The following is a 17,028-nucleotide window of genomic DNA, read 5'->3' as shown; positions in this document are numbered from 1 at the left end:
GTGAAGCATAAGGGAAGGACCGACGATGGAGGACAGCATCTGGGCTGCTGGTGTGTGATATGGTGGGTTTGGGTTCAGAAGAAGTGTCGGATGCAGTGGTGCTGGAACAGTGTGGCAGGCACCCCACATGGTGGCTGCAAGGTGTGCTGTGTGGTCCTGATGGAGGCTGGCAGGAGAACAGCACCAGGGTGCTGGCGGCCAGTGGGAGATAGACTGTCAAACCAGTGGTAGCCATTATGGTGAGAGGCTGCCAGTGCGGCCAGTCAGATAGTAATGGCTTGCGAGGACGTGGGAGCAGCTGGGTCCGAGCGTGACAGTGGTACCAAGATGCCCCCTTGAGTTTGGTGGACGCATTGCTGCTGTGTTATGACGAAGAGCCTAGGTGCTGAGCCATACTGGGAAGGAAAATCGGCCTCGACCAAGGGCTCCCAGGATAAGGCACAAGCAGCATTGAATGTGGCCAGTGAAGGGCAGACACCATGCAGACAGGAAGGTGGATAAGGTGAGGAGTAGACCTGGAAAAATGAAGACACATAAAGGGTTCTCATTGAGAAATGGCACCAGTCCACTGAAGGCGATGGAAGAACGCGTGACCAGGCCTTGGGACGAAACTTCAAAGACCGCAGAATGGAAGGTACAGGGAAGTCAGAGGCCGCATGAAATGAAAGTGATGAACTGATTTTTATATTTGACTGGTTTGGTTTGAATGTTTGTGTAACAATCTGCAATTGATGAATGAAGGGATCGCCTTATTCAAAAGAAGTAAGAAATCTATGGATACCAGTAATTGTGTGCTGGCCCCTGTTTTGATTGTGCAAGAGGTGGGATTATTCCTACATGTCGGTCATGGCATCCTGAAGAGAGTGTGGTCCAGTGCCAAAACTGGTAACAAAAAGAAAAAAAAAATGGAAATTTAGATGGCTGAACGTACTTTTGATAAGACATTTTTTATTGTGATGAAAGATGTATGGGAGTAGCAACCAGGACATGGTGGCATCAGCAGGGTCCCACAGAAAGCGGGTTGCGCACTGTGGAAGTGCCTGTCGGAGAAGAATGCGAGAACAGAAAACGGACGCAACTCACACTGAGAAGAGAGACGGTCCAAGAGGGGAAGGAGGACACCGAACCATCAGCGACAGACAGAACTGTGGGAGATGCATCTGGAGGTGACAGGCCAGGTTAGGTAGAAGCAGAAAAGAGATGAGTGATGCCTCCATAGGATGGTGAATGGGGTCCACAGAATGGATGGGTGCTGAGGGTACCGAAAGTACAAGAGATTTTCCGTCAGAGCGGGGTGTCAATCGGGCTGGCTGCTCTGGGGTAGGAGGTGCCAGGGCAGTGTCGGAGGAGGCAATGCTGGAGGCAAGTGTGCAAGAGGAAGAGGGGCTGGAGGTGGCCCGAAGAGAAACATCTGGAACAGCAGAAACATGAAGGAGGTGGTTACATGAAGCACGGAATGTGGGCCGTGAATCCAATATATTGTCAAACTTCTGAGGGAGCAGAGATGAGTCCCAGGCAGGGGGAATATTGTGACATATGAGGTGCCGTAGAAGTAGCCCAGTGGTGTGCAGGAGATACTGTGTGTGATAAACAGTCTGTGCTATCCCATCTATAGTGCATGAAGACTTTGCACAGAAAATTTCCTCCTCAAGTGAGTGGTGCCTTGGTCTAGCGGTGCACGTCAGCCCCATAACTGGCAAAGCTGCAGGGGTCACAAGTCCTGTGCAGAAGTAACCATGGCAAATAGGCAAGTGAGATCAGTGACAAAAACACAAAAGAGGGTTAAATATTGACAGGGAGCAAGAGAAGCAGATGGGTGCAATTAAACAGTGTATACAAGAAACACCGGAGCAAAGGAAGGAAGCCATTCTAGTCTATACGCAGTGTTTATATGCAGCCCTGGTGACATCTGAGGTCCCAGCGGGCATGCATGGCTCTGACAGCTACATACACAGAACATGATGTTAAGCATTGAGCCTGAATCTTGCATGGATTGACTAGCTGCTGGGCGGCGTCCTTATGAAAACTGCGAAGTTAGGCCAGTATCACATGGCTTGCGGAGGTGAGTTAGTGCCGCCACAACAGTGCTGAATCTGGTAGATGTGGCACCCACAGATACTGCAGCAGATGTCGCAAGCAGGATGGGTTCTGGTTGAGTTGCAGGTGCCTTAACAGGATGGCAACCTGCAGCACTCTGTTCTGTGACTGGATCGTAAGGTGTCAGACGGACGCCACTGAGAGCCTTCATTTGAAATCAGGCATAAGACGAATATGCTAAAGAATAAAGAACAATGAATAATCCTTGCATAACTCAGCTGGTATGAGCATTATATGCATAAGGCGAAGATCTGTATTGGAATCTTTGTTGCATGCAGTTACATGTAAAATTACTGTTGGGTCGATGCTCAGAATTAATTGAATCTTAGATGACATCACAGTGTCAATACACTAGTTCCAGTAGATCAGTAAATTTGAGAGGGTATGTGAATTTATTTTGGCGATTACACTATTGAATGAAATTTACAAAGAACTTGGCAGTATGAGCCCAGTTATCAGAAAAATGTTGCACTTCCTCTGGCACTGATTTATTTGTGAAGAGTGTCGTAAATTGTTGTATCCTGGCCCACAACTGTTGTAACTTATCCTGGGTATTGACACTGGGACAGAATTGACATTTGAATTGGATTGACACATGTTCTATAGGTGCGGATCTGGAGATCTTGCTGGACATGGGAGTACCTCAACATCTTGCAGACAGTTCATAGAGAAATGTGACTTACGTGTATGAACCTTGTCCTGTTTATACATGGAACCAACATACTGTTGCATGGGAGTTAACACATGGGACTGCAGGTTGTCTATCATGTATTTTTGCACAGAGTTCCCTCAGACACTACCAGCCTTGACCTTAAGTCATAATCAATCCACTCCCTCCCCACCCCACACACATACACAATGACGCCAAGAGTGCCTCTCCGACACATTGCAACAGTGGGTCCCCTCTCTGTATTGTCACTGAAATCGTTGCCCATGTCTCATCAGGGATAGTGAAGAACTGTAATACGGTGCTAAACACTGTAACACCATTCATTAGCAGTCCATGCCTCCCAGTCACAGCATCTTTCCAAATTCAACTTTGTGTGTGGTGGTGTTAATAGCAGCCTATGGGAGGGACAATAATTCCCATGTCCGGCTGCTGCTAGTCTCCAATCTGTGGTGCGTTGTGACACAAAATTTTGCAGTGAGCCTATTACTTGTTCTAGGATGGCGGGTGCAGATATGAAGGGATTACAATGTGTTTGGTGCTCAAATACGGTGGTCCTTCCTTGTGATGTTCAGGTGAGGTCAACCAGAACATTGATGGCAAGTGTGACGTTCTTCATGTTCCCATACAGTCCAACGAAGTCCACTGCCACATCCGAATGTGGGCAGAAATCTGATACTCCACGATTCGACCAGCTGACCAAGGGCAACCCACAATAAGGCACCTTTTCAAACTCTGTCATGCTGCTTCACATGTGTATGCAGCATCTGCATGTCCTTCACAGTGTTCGTTCAGCATCTGACACTTTTCACCCCCCTGACATACTCTACCAGGCCTGTTAACAACACGAAATGCGAACAGTACTAATGTACTCTGGTGGCTGTTCTACCTGCCACAAAGAAGTGCAGCTCTAATCATTTACGTATCCAGCAGTGGTGTGTAAATGTAAGAAGTAAGATAAGCATCTGACCATGTCTTCTGGATGCTACACTTTTTTTGTCAGTCAGTCTATTATTCTACACAAAAGGTAGGGAAAATTTCAGTAGCTGACATTATGCTTGGTAACAAAAGGCACAGAGTGAGAATTCAATATGTTGTAATGATGGGCTTCCTTATTATAAGGGGGTTGGTTACACATTAGATAAATAAATATCTTAATTGTTATATGTAAAAACTACCAAGTTGTCTAATGTCTTTACAGGTAACATCATTGTCCTGCAATGTATTACACACATTTTCCATTTGTAAGAAAATTTCTCTTAAAAGTATACAAGCATATTAAGCTAGTATAAATATTGTGTTGTTCATTATGGAGAAGTAAATGCTTGTGCTTCCATTTTTATTGCTGTTTTGACAACTGCTATGTATTTTGAGTTTGCAGGATTGGAATTATTTCTGATATATTTGTTACAGAAGCTGAAAATTGTAACGTCCAATGGTGAAGTCCAATAAGTACCCCAAAGATTTGAAAATAGTTATTGGCTAAATAATACCTGTATACCATTAGCAATAAAAATTTGTTTGATTGGAAGTTTTCGTTGACAAAAAATTGCTTTTGGGAGCTAAGGAATAAAGAAAGTAAATGAGGTGTAGTTCATTTTGAAAAGTGAACAAATTTAAGACACGAATTCTAGTAACATAAGGAACGTAGTGTTTGGTTCGAATGCTTCACATAAAAAGGGAATATTGTAGTAAAGTATACAAACATAACACGCAGGCAGATGCTTGACAGCAGTGGTTCATACATGTAAGAAAAGAGGGAAAAGCATGAATGGAATAGTAGTTAGTAAGATATAAATCTTTCCTTGATTTTTACATATTTCCCACTTACACCTATACTTTTATCTCACTGGTCTGTCACATGGCTTGTTTTGCTACTACTCTTTCCATTATCAATTAAATTGAGACACTTTTTTATTGAATTTTGCAGAATTTTATGCTGATCCTCATATTCTAAACCTTGAAACTTTTCTAGTTAGCATTGAGCTGATCTTCAGCTTTCTTCTCTTTCCTCTGCTGTTATGTAATGTGTGGTGCTGACATCGTAGGTCCTCCAGCAGGCTGGTGCAGTGCTGAGGCAGGTGCCGGGTCAGCAGCAGTTGGTGGCGGCAGGAGTGGGGCAGCCGCAAGCTGCCGGCGGGAACTGGCTGCCGCAGCAGCCGGTCGCTGATGGTGCTCAGCCTGCTGCTGCTGCTGCTGCTGCAGCTGCAGGTATGTGGCTTTATATTTTCTGTAGCAGTGTGAAGACACCACAGAGGCACTCCTGACTTTACAAGTGGTATTTGAAGCAATACTTAGCAAAAGTCGAAACATCCTTGGAGCATTTGTTGACCTAGAAAAAGTGCTCCACTGTGTAAAGTGTTTCAAGATATTTGAAATTCTGAGAAAAATAAGAGTAAGCTGTAGGGAAACGTGGATAATGTATAATATGTCCAAGAATGGAGAGGGACCAATAAGAATTGAAGACCCAGGACAAAGTGTGTAACGGTGTAAGACAGGCATGCAGTCTTTCGCCCCTGCTCTGTCTTGAATCTACACACCGAAGATACAATGATGGAATGGAGTTCATGGTGAAAGGCTATCAATGACAACATTCCCTTATGACAGTGCTATTTTCAGTGAAAGTGAAGATGAATTACAGGACCTGTTGAAAGTAATGAACATTTTAATGTGCACACACTTTGGCTTGAGAGTAAATTGAAGAAAGAAGTATCAGAAATGAGATTAGAGATAAAATTGACATCAAAATTGGTGACTGTGAAGTAGATGAAGTTAAGGAATTGGGCTACCTTTGAAGCAAAATAACATATGACAGATGAGGCAAGGAGGATATAAAAAGCAGTCTAGGCAGAGAGGCCATTCCTGGAAAAACGAAGTTTGCTAGTATCAAACATGTGCCTTAATTCAGGAAGAAATTTCTGAGAATGTACAGGGTGCTGGAAAAGTAGGTGGACTGATAAGATATAAGGAATAAGGAAGTATTCCACAGAATCAATGAAGAAAGAAATATACGGAAAACACTGACAAAAAGAAGGGACGGGATGATACGGCATGTGTTAAGACATCAGGGGATAACTTTTGTGGTACTAGAAGGTGCTGTAAAAGGTAAAAATTGTAGGGGAAGACTAAGATTGGAATAATCCAACAATTAGTTGAGGACATCAGATGGCTTGCAAGTGCTTCTTTGAGATGAAGAGGTTGGCACGAGAGTACTTTGTGGCAGGATACATGAAACGAGTCCAAAGATAGATAACTGAAACTTAAAAGAAAGGTATGCAAAGCAGAAAGTGGCGTCTGAGTCAAATGCTCAGCAAATAATCACAAAAAGAAATTTATTATTCCAGCACCTTTCAGGCATGTGTCCAGATTGGCAGTACTTCAGTTTCCGATGATTTAGCTGTTGATCATATAGTTTCTTCAGGGTGACTTCTGTGTGTTCAGGCATATGTATTTAAATGCTGAAATTTGGAATCCACAGGATTTAAAAATATACTCTGGAGTAAAATGTGCATGTATCATAGATAAGCCACTCATAGATAAACTTAAGTGCCTGATATAAAACTGTAGCAAGCACTGAGTCAGGAAATCCACAGTGCCTTAAACACCAATAGCACATCCCTTTTCCCCAGCCTAACAAATCTGCAGTGGTTGAGCATTGTATTTCCATTTGCTGTTCTACAAACCATCTGAAAGGCAGGATTAGCAGCATTCTGTAACTGCTTGCAGATGACACTAATGTATGCAGCTCTCACGCTACGTCTTTAAGTAACTGTTGGAGAATACGGAATGATGTGGACATAATTTCTATTTGATGCAATGAATAACAACTGGCAGTAAATGAGGAAAAAGCTAAATTTTGGCAGATGAATAGGAGAAATATGTCTATAATGTTCAAATACTGTTTTAGACATGGGCTGCTTGACACAATCATTTTTACTAAATATCGAGGTGTACTGTTGCAAAGCAACATAAAATGGAATGAGTACATAAGGTCTTCGTACATCTACATCTGCATTTACATGATTACTCTGCAATTCACAATTAAGTGCCAGGGAGATGGTTCATTGAACCACCTTCAGGGTATTTCTTTACCATTCTACTCTCGAACAGCTTGCAGGAAAAATGAAAACTTAAATATTTCCTGATTCCTCTTATTTTATTATGATGATTATTTCTCCGTATGGATGTAAGTGCCAGAAAAATATTTTCACACTCTGAGGATAAAGTCAGTGTTCCAATTTTCGTGAAAAGATCCTTTGTTTCAACGATTGCTACCCCTATTTGTGTATCACATCCATGGCACACTCTCCTTATTTTGGGATAATACAAAATGAACTTACCTTCTTTGAACTTTTTTGAGTCCTCCGTCAATCCTATGTGATGCGGCCCCACACAACACAGTATTACTCCAGAAGAGGGCGGGACTGAGCAAGGCAGTGCAGTGGTTAGCACACTGGACTCGCATTTGGAAGGACAACGGTTCAAACCCGCTTCCGGCCGTCCTGATTTAGGCTTTCCATAATTTCTCTAAATTGTTTCAGGCAAATGCCGGGATGGTTGCTTTGAAACGGCATGGCCTATTTCCTTTCCTATCCTTCCTTAATTTGAGGTTGAGCTCCGTCTCTAATGACCATGTTGTCAACAGGGTGGTAAACACTAATCTCCTCATCCGTCTCCTCAAGACGGTGGACGAGCATGGTATAAGCAGTGTCTTTAGTTGACGTGTTGCTTTCTTTAAGTGTTCTGCCAATAAATTGTGGTCTTTGGTAGCTTGCCCCTCAATTTTGTATATGTGATCACTCGAATTTAAGGTATTTGTAGTTGTAATACTTAAGTATTTAGTTGAATTTACAGCCTTTAGATTTGTGTGATGTATTGCGTAGCCAAAATTTAGCATATTCCTTGTGGTATTTATGTGGATGACTTCTCCACAAATAGTCTAAGAGGGCTGCTCAGAGTATCTCCTAAATTATTTATGTAGATCAGGAAAAGCAGAGGGCCTGTAACACTTGCTTGGGAAACACTTGATGTCACTTCTGTTTTATTCTGTGACTTCCCATCAGTGACGACGAGTTGTGACCTTTCTGACAAGAAAACCTGAATTCACATGCCATAGACATGTAATTTGAATAGAAGTAGCTTCTGAGGAACGATGTCAAAAGACTACTGGAAATAAAAAAATATAAAATCACTTTTACATTCCATGTCAATAGCAATCTGTACTTCGTGAGACTAAAGAGCTAGTTGTGTTGCACAAGGGAAAGTGAATGCTCTGCTTCAGTTTTTTGAGATAATTCTCATAAAGTGTAGCTCATCTATAAAGGAGATGCATACAGAGTACTTGGGTGACCCATTCTTGAGCACTGTTACAGAATTCGGGATCCCTACAAGATCGGGTTAAATTAACACACCAATTCAGAGGCATGTTGCAGATTTGTTGCCAGTTGGTGAAATCAAGATATGTCGAATGTTACAGTAATACTTCATGAACTCGGATGGAATATCCTGGGGGAAAGGAGATGTTCTTTTTCGAAACACAGTTAAAAGTTTAGAGAATTGTATTTGAAAGACTGTTGAGCAGTCCTAATGCCATCAGCATACAAATTGTGGAAGTGCCGTGAGCACAAGATAAATCAGGGCTCGTATGGAAGCTTACAAATAGTTGGTTTTCCCTGCTCAATTTGTGAGTGTAACAGGAAAGGGAATGACTAGCAGTAGTGGAAGGTACTGTCCCTGTGCACCTTATGGTGGCTCACAGAGAGAGGCATGATTGTGGCCACGCCTCATCCTACTGGGGTTCAGTAGTTAAGGAAGCTGAGGAAATACAATTAGCAGTTTACCTTAGATGCATACATTTTGTTTATGATTGGTGCTGTTGTACTGACTTATCTGTGATGCCTACATGAACACTCAGAATTCAGCCACTGACTTGCCATGTAGATGGCTGTACAGTTAACACTGAAATATTGGAAGATGCAAGTATTGCTGTCCTGGATAAATGCGTGAATGATGATAGAATATTCTATCTGCAGTGGAAACTTGAGAGTCACATTACACAAAAAATTGTCACATAAAGAACCTTACACCAACATTACGAAACAGAGTACAAGGATTAACAAGGATGCTTTATTAATGTAACAATAACAGTTGTAGAAAAAAATGACTAGATAAGACTGGAACTATAAACTAAGAAAATTGGTCAGAGCATCATGCTTTATTTTGATGAAAGTGTTACTAATTTAACAAACAGTGATGTGTAGTAAATCAGAACAGAAATTTGTTGTGAGGAACCAATCAGCAAGGATGTATCAAAATAGTATACTGGCTACTACAAAAAAAAAAAAAAGAGAGTTTTGAATCTTATTTCATTGGTATTGAAGATTTTATGTTTATTTTCATCGCGTAGACAGGTACAGAAACATATTGCCAGAAGCATTGCGGAATCTTATTGAAAAAATCTTAAGATGATATTGATTTTATCACAAATTTGGCATGTTTTTGTCCTTAGATCAGAGGCATCTTGATGAGAGTTATTTGGGAACAGTAGGGTAATATGCTGGCACTTGGTTTCACACTATCTGTACTCTCATCATTATACAAAACAAGCACAATGCCACATTGTACATAAGCACACATTGGTCACATTCACTTAAGACCCCATCTCTCTTTGCTTTGCAATGGAAAGGTGCCATTGTGTACTAAAGAAGAAAAACCTTCCGTTTGGGTGACTGAACATAACCCATAGGATCTCACAACTAGCCATTCCATACAGCTTTACTTCTATACTGAAGAATAGAGAATGGGGGCCATATAATGATTAGTTGGAGGGACAAGAGGAACCTAATACAAGAGTGTATCATACAGATGTGAATTATTTTGTGAAAAGTAGTTTGGGACTTAAAAGGAGGAAATTGGGGGGGGGGGGGGGGGGGGGGTGCAGAAGTCAGGAACCCATAAAAAATGTTTTCCTTATAATTATATGTTTCTTGATAATGCAGCTGTTTACCACATTGGCGTAATTTTCCAGCAGGTGTCGTACAGCAAGCAGGAGCAACTGTCGCAAGTTCTACCCAGCAACAGCAGCAACAACTTCAACAGCAGCAGCTGCAACTACAAAGGCAACAGCAAATGAGGCTGCAACAGCTGCAGATGCAGAGGGAAGCAGCAGTTTTGGCGCAAGCGCAGAAACAGCAGCAGCAGCTGGTTGTTCAACAGCAGCAGCAACAGCAGCCTCCGGTCCAGGCAAGACCCACACTTCCACCACAAGCACAGGTTTACGAGTTATACTTTTACATAAGGCACCTTGAAAAAGTACCTCCTGTGCCAAGTAAGTAGTGCTAAACAATAAAACAATGTTCTGGAATGTGATTGAAGCTCATTGCACTTGCAGGGTGTATACGACCCGGGACAACCGGGAGATCCGGGAAAAACCCGGGAATTTTTTCATCTGGGAGAAAACTAGGAAAAATCCAGGAATTGTTTAGAATTCCGGGAATTTTTCATTGTTTTAGCTTTTAGTTAAATTTTTGTGATTGTGACTGGTAAGAACCAATACTTTAACAAAGGATATTACTGTATCCCACTACCGCAGAATAATACTGCAGCAACAAAACATGAACGATAGAAAAAAGAAAACGAAAATAAAACTTAAGTTGCAAAGGAAATGCCCCATATACAACAACAAAACAGTGATGATACAAGCGTCTGCTAACAGCAAACTGTGTCAAAGGCTTTAGGAAGACTATGCAATGCTTTATAACAACAAACTGCCTACGATGAGCGTGACGTGACAACTGTTTAAATTAAATTTGTTTGAGCTGTTGCGGGCGGGCTCTTGAGTTAAATCAGTTGAGTCGCATATGAGTAGTACCTTCTCCCGCTTCTGGTTACAGAAGTGTGACTGGGCGCTACTACTTAATATTGCCTCGGTTCGGGAATATAGTAAATCTGGGGATGATGCACAGAGCAGTCTGTGTTGAGGTGGGAACCGTCCACGTGACCTGTGTTTACGATTAGTGATTTTGTTGTTTCCTCTTCGTTTATTGCTCTCATGTTAAATGACAACAAAACGGATTTTTGTGGCCGGGAGCTATCAAATGAATTAAAATACGTTCACATAATTACGGAAGGCTAAAATATGTTATTAGTTTCAGATTTTATTTCCACCTTTCAGACAGAACAATGAAGTTATTTTTGCCGGTTTGGTAAAGAGATTTGGCTTAAAGTTAATCTTTTCTACTGAGGCAGTCAATTTATTTGAAACGAAGTGTTTAATTTCACACTATTGGCTAGTTTCAACTGTTTGCTGCATTTCAAGTTTACATATGGCACTATGCCATAATAAAGGACCTAACATGAGATAATACAGTACTGGTACTCCAAGAAAATTTACACACGAATGTGCATTTTAAGCCAAATTATGCGTTTTAGTATGGTTCACGAAATTCCGACACTCTTGAAGTATCATTTGATGTCTTGTTTCTTTTATCCCATACGTAAGATCTTTTAATCTTTTACACGTACGAACATATGGGCTTCCTGCGTCATCGTAGCTGCGCAAGCGCGGTGACGCCTGTTATTTGGCGTTCTCTTGCAACTGCTGAAACGAACCTATTTCTAACAGGTCGCTGGAAAATATTGCGAATGGTGGTTTGAAAAGCGTTACATTCAAAGCAGATTTCCTTTTACACAAGATGAACTATGTGCGAGAATGTACGATGAATTTCTTAAATAACAGAGCGTTTGACTCTCATTTAAAAATCAACTCTTTGAGGACGACCATTTAGAAGAATTTCGAGCCGAAAAGATCAGACATTTACGTCGTTTTACTGGCACATTTGTGAGATCTATCTTAAAGTGTAACACGCGCAAAAAAGATCAACATTATATGTGGAAGCTTAGCTTCTCTTCCAGCTTATTAATCTCCGAGACCAATATTATATGTGAATGCTGTGTATATTAATTTAAACCATTAACTTTTCTTATTTGTGTGTTCGCGCTGCTTAAGAGTGATCTTGCTATTGGCTCACTACAACATGTGTTCTATGCTGCCATCAGCTGGCGAGATCACGTGACAGGAGCTATGACTGTCTTACAAAAGCGCATCACAATCTCTATTTCAATGTTTCGGAAAGTAACATGCGGTGTTTGGTGGAATTCAAATTTATAGCTTCGTAATATGAAAATATGCAGCATACATGTTGCTGCACATCAAAGGTCTTTCAAAACGTATCCCCCCCCCCCCCCCCTCTCTCTCTGAGTTTCGTTTTCTAAAGTGCCGGGAAATTCTACTTCCGCATATAAAACCATAGGACTGATGAGTTTTACAGTGCCGAGGAAGAGTATACTGTCACTTAACACGGAAAAAGTGTATTTTCATCCGGGAGAAAGTGTATTTTTAACCGGGAAATCCGGGAAAAATCCGAGAATTTTTTTTTCCTTGTCCACGTATAGACCCTGACTTGGGCATTATTGTCCATTTCAGGAAGTCAATGCCTTTTGGGCTGTTGGGTTCAGCAGCTCAAATACTGCCAGCATTTCAGTGATTTCAGCATCTAGAAGAAATGGGTGGCTGGGAAAGTTGTGTCGCAGGAAGCTTGTTGAGAAAGAAAACTCAGTAGAGATCTTTCGTTTTATTTACAGCATAAGGAAAAGGATATATTGCTACTCATTGTAAAGATAACATAATGAGTATCAGACAAGCACAACGAAACTGCATTTCAACCTGAGCTGCCGGAGATGGCACTCATGTTCACTCATTGTTTCATCCTTACAGTGAGTAGCAGTCTATTCTTTCCTTATATTGTCGACATTCAAACCTGGAGTTTCCATTGTTTTATTTAGTGTTTCTATTGGTAATGTGACTCACTATGACTTTTACAGGGATTTCTTTGTAAGAGATGCTGCTTTCTCTTAGAAATTGTGTGGTAGTGCCTGTATCAAAGTGACATAGACACCGTTTCTTATAACCCGCGCACATAGGACGGTGTGTCTGCACATAGAGGCAGAGCAGTAGAGTAGTGTGGAGGGGATTAGGTTTGCATAAACTTGGCGACAGAGAAAGGGCAAACGAAGTCCGCATTGCCAAATCATGTTGGTGCTGAGAAGAATCAGATTCATTTGCGTACTGTACATCTTATTACACATTCAGATCTGTGAGGGACTAAATAAATTTTATAACCGATTCAATCAGTTATCTGTATGATACAAGTCTTTAAGTCAAATGTTGATGAACTGCATCAGGTGGTCAACAGCTTTATTCCATGTAATGTCGGGAAGCAAGAACAATTGATGCAGTTTTGTGAACGCGTAAAGTACAGTTTTTCTCAAAAAGATAGTTGTCCAGTGATAAGGCCATCAAGACCGCTTACAATATTTGTCATTTTGGTGTGATTGTAAATAAAAATGTAATACAAAGTTGTGTGTAGATAAAAACTGAAAATAAAATTCGCAGGTTGCAAATCTTTAGCATCCAAGCTCTGCAACTTATCCTGTTATGGGTTACAGCAGAGAGGCAGATGCAAATTTCGAAAAGCTGACTTAATTTTTGTACTTTTGTTCACTAATTTGTTATGGCATCATAGCTTTCGATAACTTTTCCTAAAGTGTTTGTCACACAGAAACTCATAACAAGGGTAATACATAATATCCACTTTAGAACTTGTCGAAGGCAACTCATTAAACAGTTGTTTTCAACAATCAGTTGGAGTTTGAAAACAACAGTAGGCTAGCATTCGTCATTACAATAAGAGGAAGAGAAATTCTTTACAATAATCAGTGATTCATAATACTGGACACAGAAATTAGTAAGGTATCTTCTCACAGAAATCTTTCCCAACTTAATCATTGAAGTGAAGAATCTAATGGGTAACAAAATAACTTCAAACACAAACTGAAATTATTATTTTTGCTTGACAGCTCCTCCTCTATAGATTTTTAAGAAATGTGAATTTTTATAATATGTTTATGTGGGTGGGTTTGAATGCAGTTAAATCTAAATCACTGTGTGCAAAAAAAGAATTACTGGTAGCAAAGATGAATGCAACAGACTGCAGTGTAAATGGTCAGTATGTTGTCATATTTTTCACTGACAAATACCATTGTTAGTGTAAACTAACACTTTCCACTGTAGAGTTAGAGACCACACACTAACATTTTTCAGATGACAAGAGACAGTGTGGTATTGGGTTGCAAGACACACACGTCTCTCAATTCAATTAACTTGCACTTTGTGTGTAGCCGATCCTCTTTCTGGGCAGTCAGCTATGTCGATCTTCCACGAGCTTCTTCTCCGAAGGTTAAGGGAATTTATTAAAATACTTCTCTATCCTTGAAATTATTTTGGTACTCATATAATACTTTTCAGTTCAGTCACTTTATATTTTCAACTTTGAAAGATAATAACTTCTGCAAGCTAACTTATTACTTACATGTTAGACTCATTTACACATATTCAAATGGCATAAGTCTTCTATGTCGCCGGTGGCAAACACTTGTTGTTGTCAGTGACTCGCCTCTCTTACAGTTTTCTAATAACGAACTTCCGACCTGCACATAGAAACAGGTGGAACAGTAGAAATGTTCTCACTCTCCTGCACTTGTACCTAAAATATCGGGTGTTCAAGACAGTTGAAGGCCGAGTGTTCCTAGAATTTACACCAAAATTCTTGAACACTACAACACCTGTTAGCTGTGGAACAACCAAACAACTTACATCATCTTCGAATAACTTGAGGGAATGCTGCCCTATAAGTACGTCAAAAATGACCGATATCTTGACAGGTAATCCTTCCTCTTATTTTAAGACGTCTTCCAATCTGTGCCTTGAAAATGACAGGTTGTTGCTTGTCAAAAGTCAGAGTTTTTGACAAATTTATCCGGCTACATTCTCATGAGTGCATAGTAAATGCTGGAAAAAGATTGAACTTCACAACTTACAAAGAACTAGCTTATTCACCCTGTGCAATACATTAAAAATTATAGGTATATCACTCATAAAATGTTAACATCTGCATACTTCTTAGAATACAAATCTCCAATCAATAAAGGCCAATTCGTATACTATATTACAACTAATGTATTGAAACACAAAATATATTTTTTAAATTATGAGTCTATAAAAACAAATACTATTATTATCTTTCTTTGTTCCTGAGTCTACATTAGTAATACTGTTGTCACTGCTATCTGAGTCTGTGTATGAACCATTTGACTACAAATTTATGATCATGGGTTCAAGGTTTCTATCCATCTTCACCTCCCTATCAATGTCATCTTCCTAAAGCTTTTCAGCATGCCGTATACAACCTGCCCATGCTGAAGGGGAGATGTTGTCTATTGCTTCATGCACAAGTGATTCAGTGTATCTTGAATGTTTTGTTCCTTCCTGCCACATTGCCTTTAACCTGTGCCCAAATTAATTCGATCGTGTTATACTGGCAGTGGTACAGCGGTAAATACAAAACTGTGTAACTACATTCACATGCAGGTGAGTCAAGTTTGTATGTTTTCTTGTGTGACTTGTTTAAACTAATGAGCTGCAATAGTTCCGCACGGGTCTGGCTTATTTTGTGCGCAATATCTTTAATTTTAAGCAGAACACGATATTCGCTTTCCTGGTGTTTGTCTATGTGTGAGTGATAGCTGGCGTTGTGCATTACAATGACAGATTGTGGAGTCAGGTACGGCAAGAACTGTTCAGTGAACCACTTCTGGAATGTGACAGTGTTCGTTTCTGTATAGTAGTCACTGCTGTTTTTCTTACATCTAAAAACATGTTTACTCTCAGGAACAAAACCAGAAGCAGTGCCAGCATGCAGAAAAATTATTTGATAACCTTTTCTATAGGAATGTCAAAACTGGTACTACCATCACTCATTTTACAGCAGTTTTTCTTGGAATGGTTTTGATTCACCCATGTTTCATCCAGGTAATACACTAAAACTTTCCCTCATCATTACTTTTAACATATTTGAAACCAGTTACTTTCAAAATTCTTTGCATTGATGGAGCACTTCCTTTGAAGCCAGTTTTGTCATTAATGATTTTAACAAGTTTTTGTGAAGTCGGATATTCACCATTCATATACATTTCAAAACATTCTTGTCAAAACAATACATTTGTGCTACAGGTTTCTTGCAATTTCTACACTTTCCAGGCAACACGAAACCAACATCTCCTGACATTTCTAGAGCTTTGACACATTCATTATAATTCTCTGTACAGTTCTCTTGCCTACACCACATGATTCTGCAGTCTGTTCTTGTCTTCAAAATGTCAATGATGGGAGCCTCACTTTCAGATTCACATTTGAAGAAGTTGTAATACGGGAGATAATCTTCGCCTGTTTGTGAAGCACTTCACATTTATTGCCCTCACTTCACATTTATTGCCCTCGCCTGATGTAGTTATTTGGAAACCGCACTAACACGTTTAAAGATAGACATTCACAGCTATGAGGCAATAAGAAAATAGCACCGATAATTGAATGAACAATGTGCTCGCTCTGTGAATTAAATTGCATTGTTGTGAAGTATGACAAATGTGCAGTTTTCAGGAGAGAAATTCTCGTAACTCGCTGCTAGCCGCTCAGAAAGAGAATGAATTATAATGGCTGCCAGCAGTTTATGGAGGGGTACCAGCAGAATGGCTGATTATTGGGCCGCCTTCCTATATGAGGTGCACTGTAGAGGAGGACTTGTTAGCATCTACCTTGTCACTTTTGGAATCCTGCCTACGGTTTCCCCATTCATGGTAGTGTCTTGACACACTACGTCTGTATGGCACACTGTGAGGTAAATTGCTAGATGTCCATCACTGCTATGGGACAGGCTGCTTATTCGGGGCCTGTCATTCTCTATGCAGTCAATGTGGGGAAGTACGGCCGCTATGTTGGCATAGAGAGCCTATGATAGGTTGCTGGAAAACAGGAACTCTTAGGCAACTTACGCAGTGCAGACAAAGTTCTCGCAGACATCTTTGGAATTTCTCATGTATTTTAGATCATATATTGGGCATTTCGTGGCATCTTGTGAACTCTTGATTTGACCTACACTTTCCAATGATGAATATTTCCCGTTTTGAAATTACACTTTTGGATCATTCAGAAAGCCATCATGACTGTTGAACTGTCTGCTTGGCATCAAGGCATAAGAGACTTTTAAAATGGCAGTATGGTGTGTAGCAGAGGATATTTTGTGTACCGTGTCACTTCCCCTTTTTTGTGTGACAGTCACAAGTGGTTTGCAGGAAGTAAGATAAGCTGG

General features: G+C 40.5%; 1 protein-coding gene across 5 annotated transcripts in view; it reads left to right on the top strand.

Moving 5' to 3' along the window:
* LOC126418612 (PAX-interacting protein 1-like) overlaps positions 1 to 17,028 on the top strand; it is a 176,809-nt gene that overhangs the window by 48,371 nt on the left and 111,410 nt on the right. For 2 of the 5 annotated variants that reach the window (XM_050085449.1, XM_050085446.1), the window contains exons 10-11: positions 4,813 to 4,975; positions 9,792 to 10,036. In XM_050085449.1, the coding sequence (XP_049941406.1) occupies positions 4,813 to 4,975; positions 9,792 to 10,036 (408 nt within the window). The remainder of the gene's footprint in view (positions 1 to 4,812; positions 4,976 to 9,791; positions 10,037 to 17,028) is intronic. The other 3 variants (XM_050085450.1, XM_050085447.1, XM_050085451.1) reach the window with 3 other exon arrangements.

This window comes from Schistocerca serialis, chromosome 9 (assembly GCF_023864345.2).
Source record: "Schistocerca serialis cubense isolate TAMUIC-IGC-003099 chromosome 9, iqSchSeri2.2, whole genome shotgun sequence".
Classification (NCBI taxonomy): domain Eukaryota; kingdom Metazoa; phylum Arthropoda; class Insecta; order Orthoptera; family Acrididae; genus Schistocerca; species Schistocerca serialis.
This window is presented reverse-complemented; position numbering and strand designations above follow the sequence as displayed.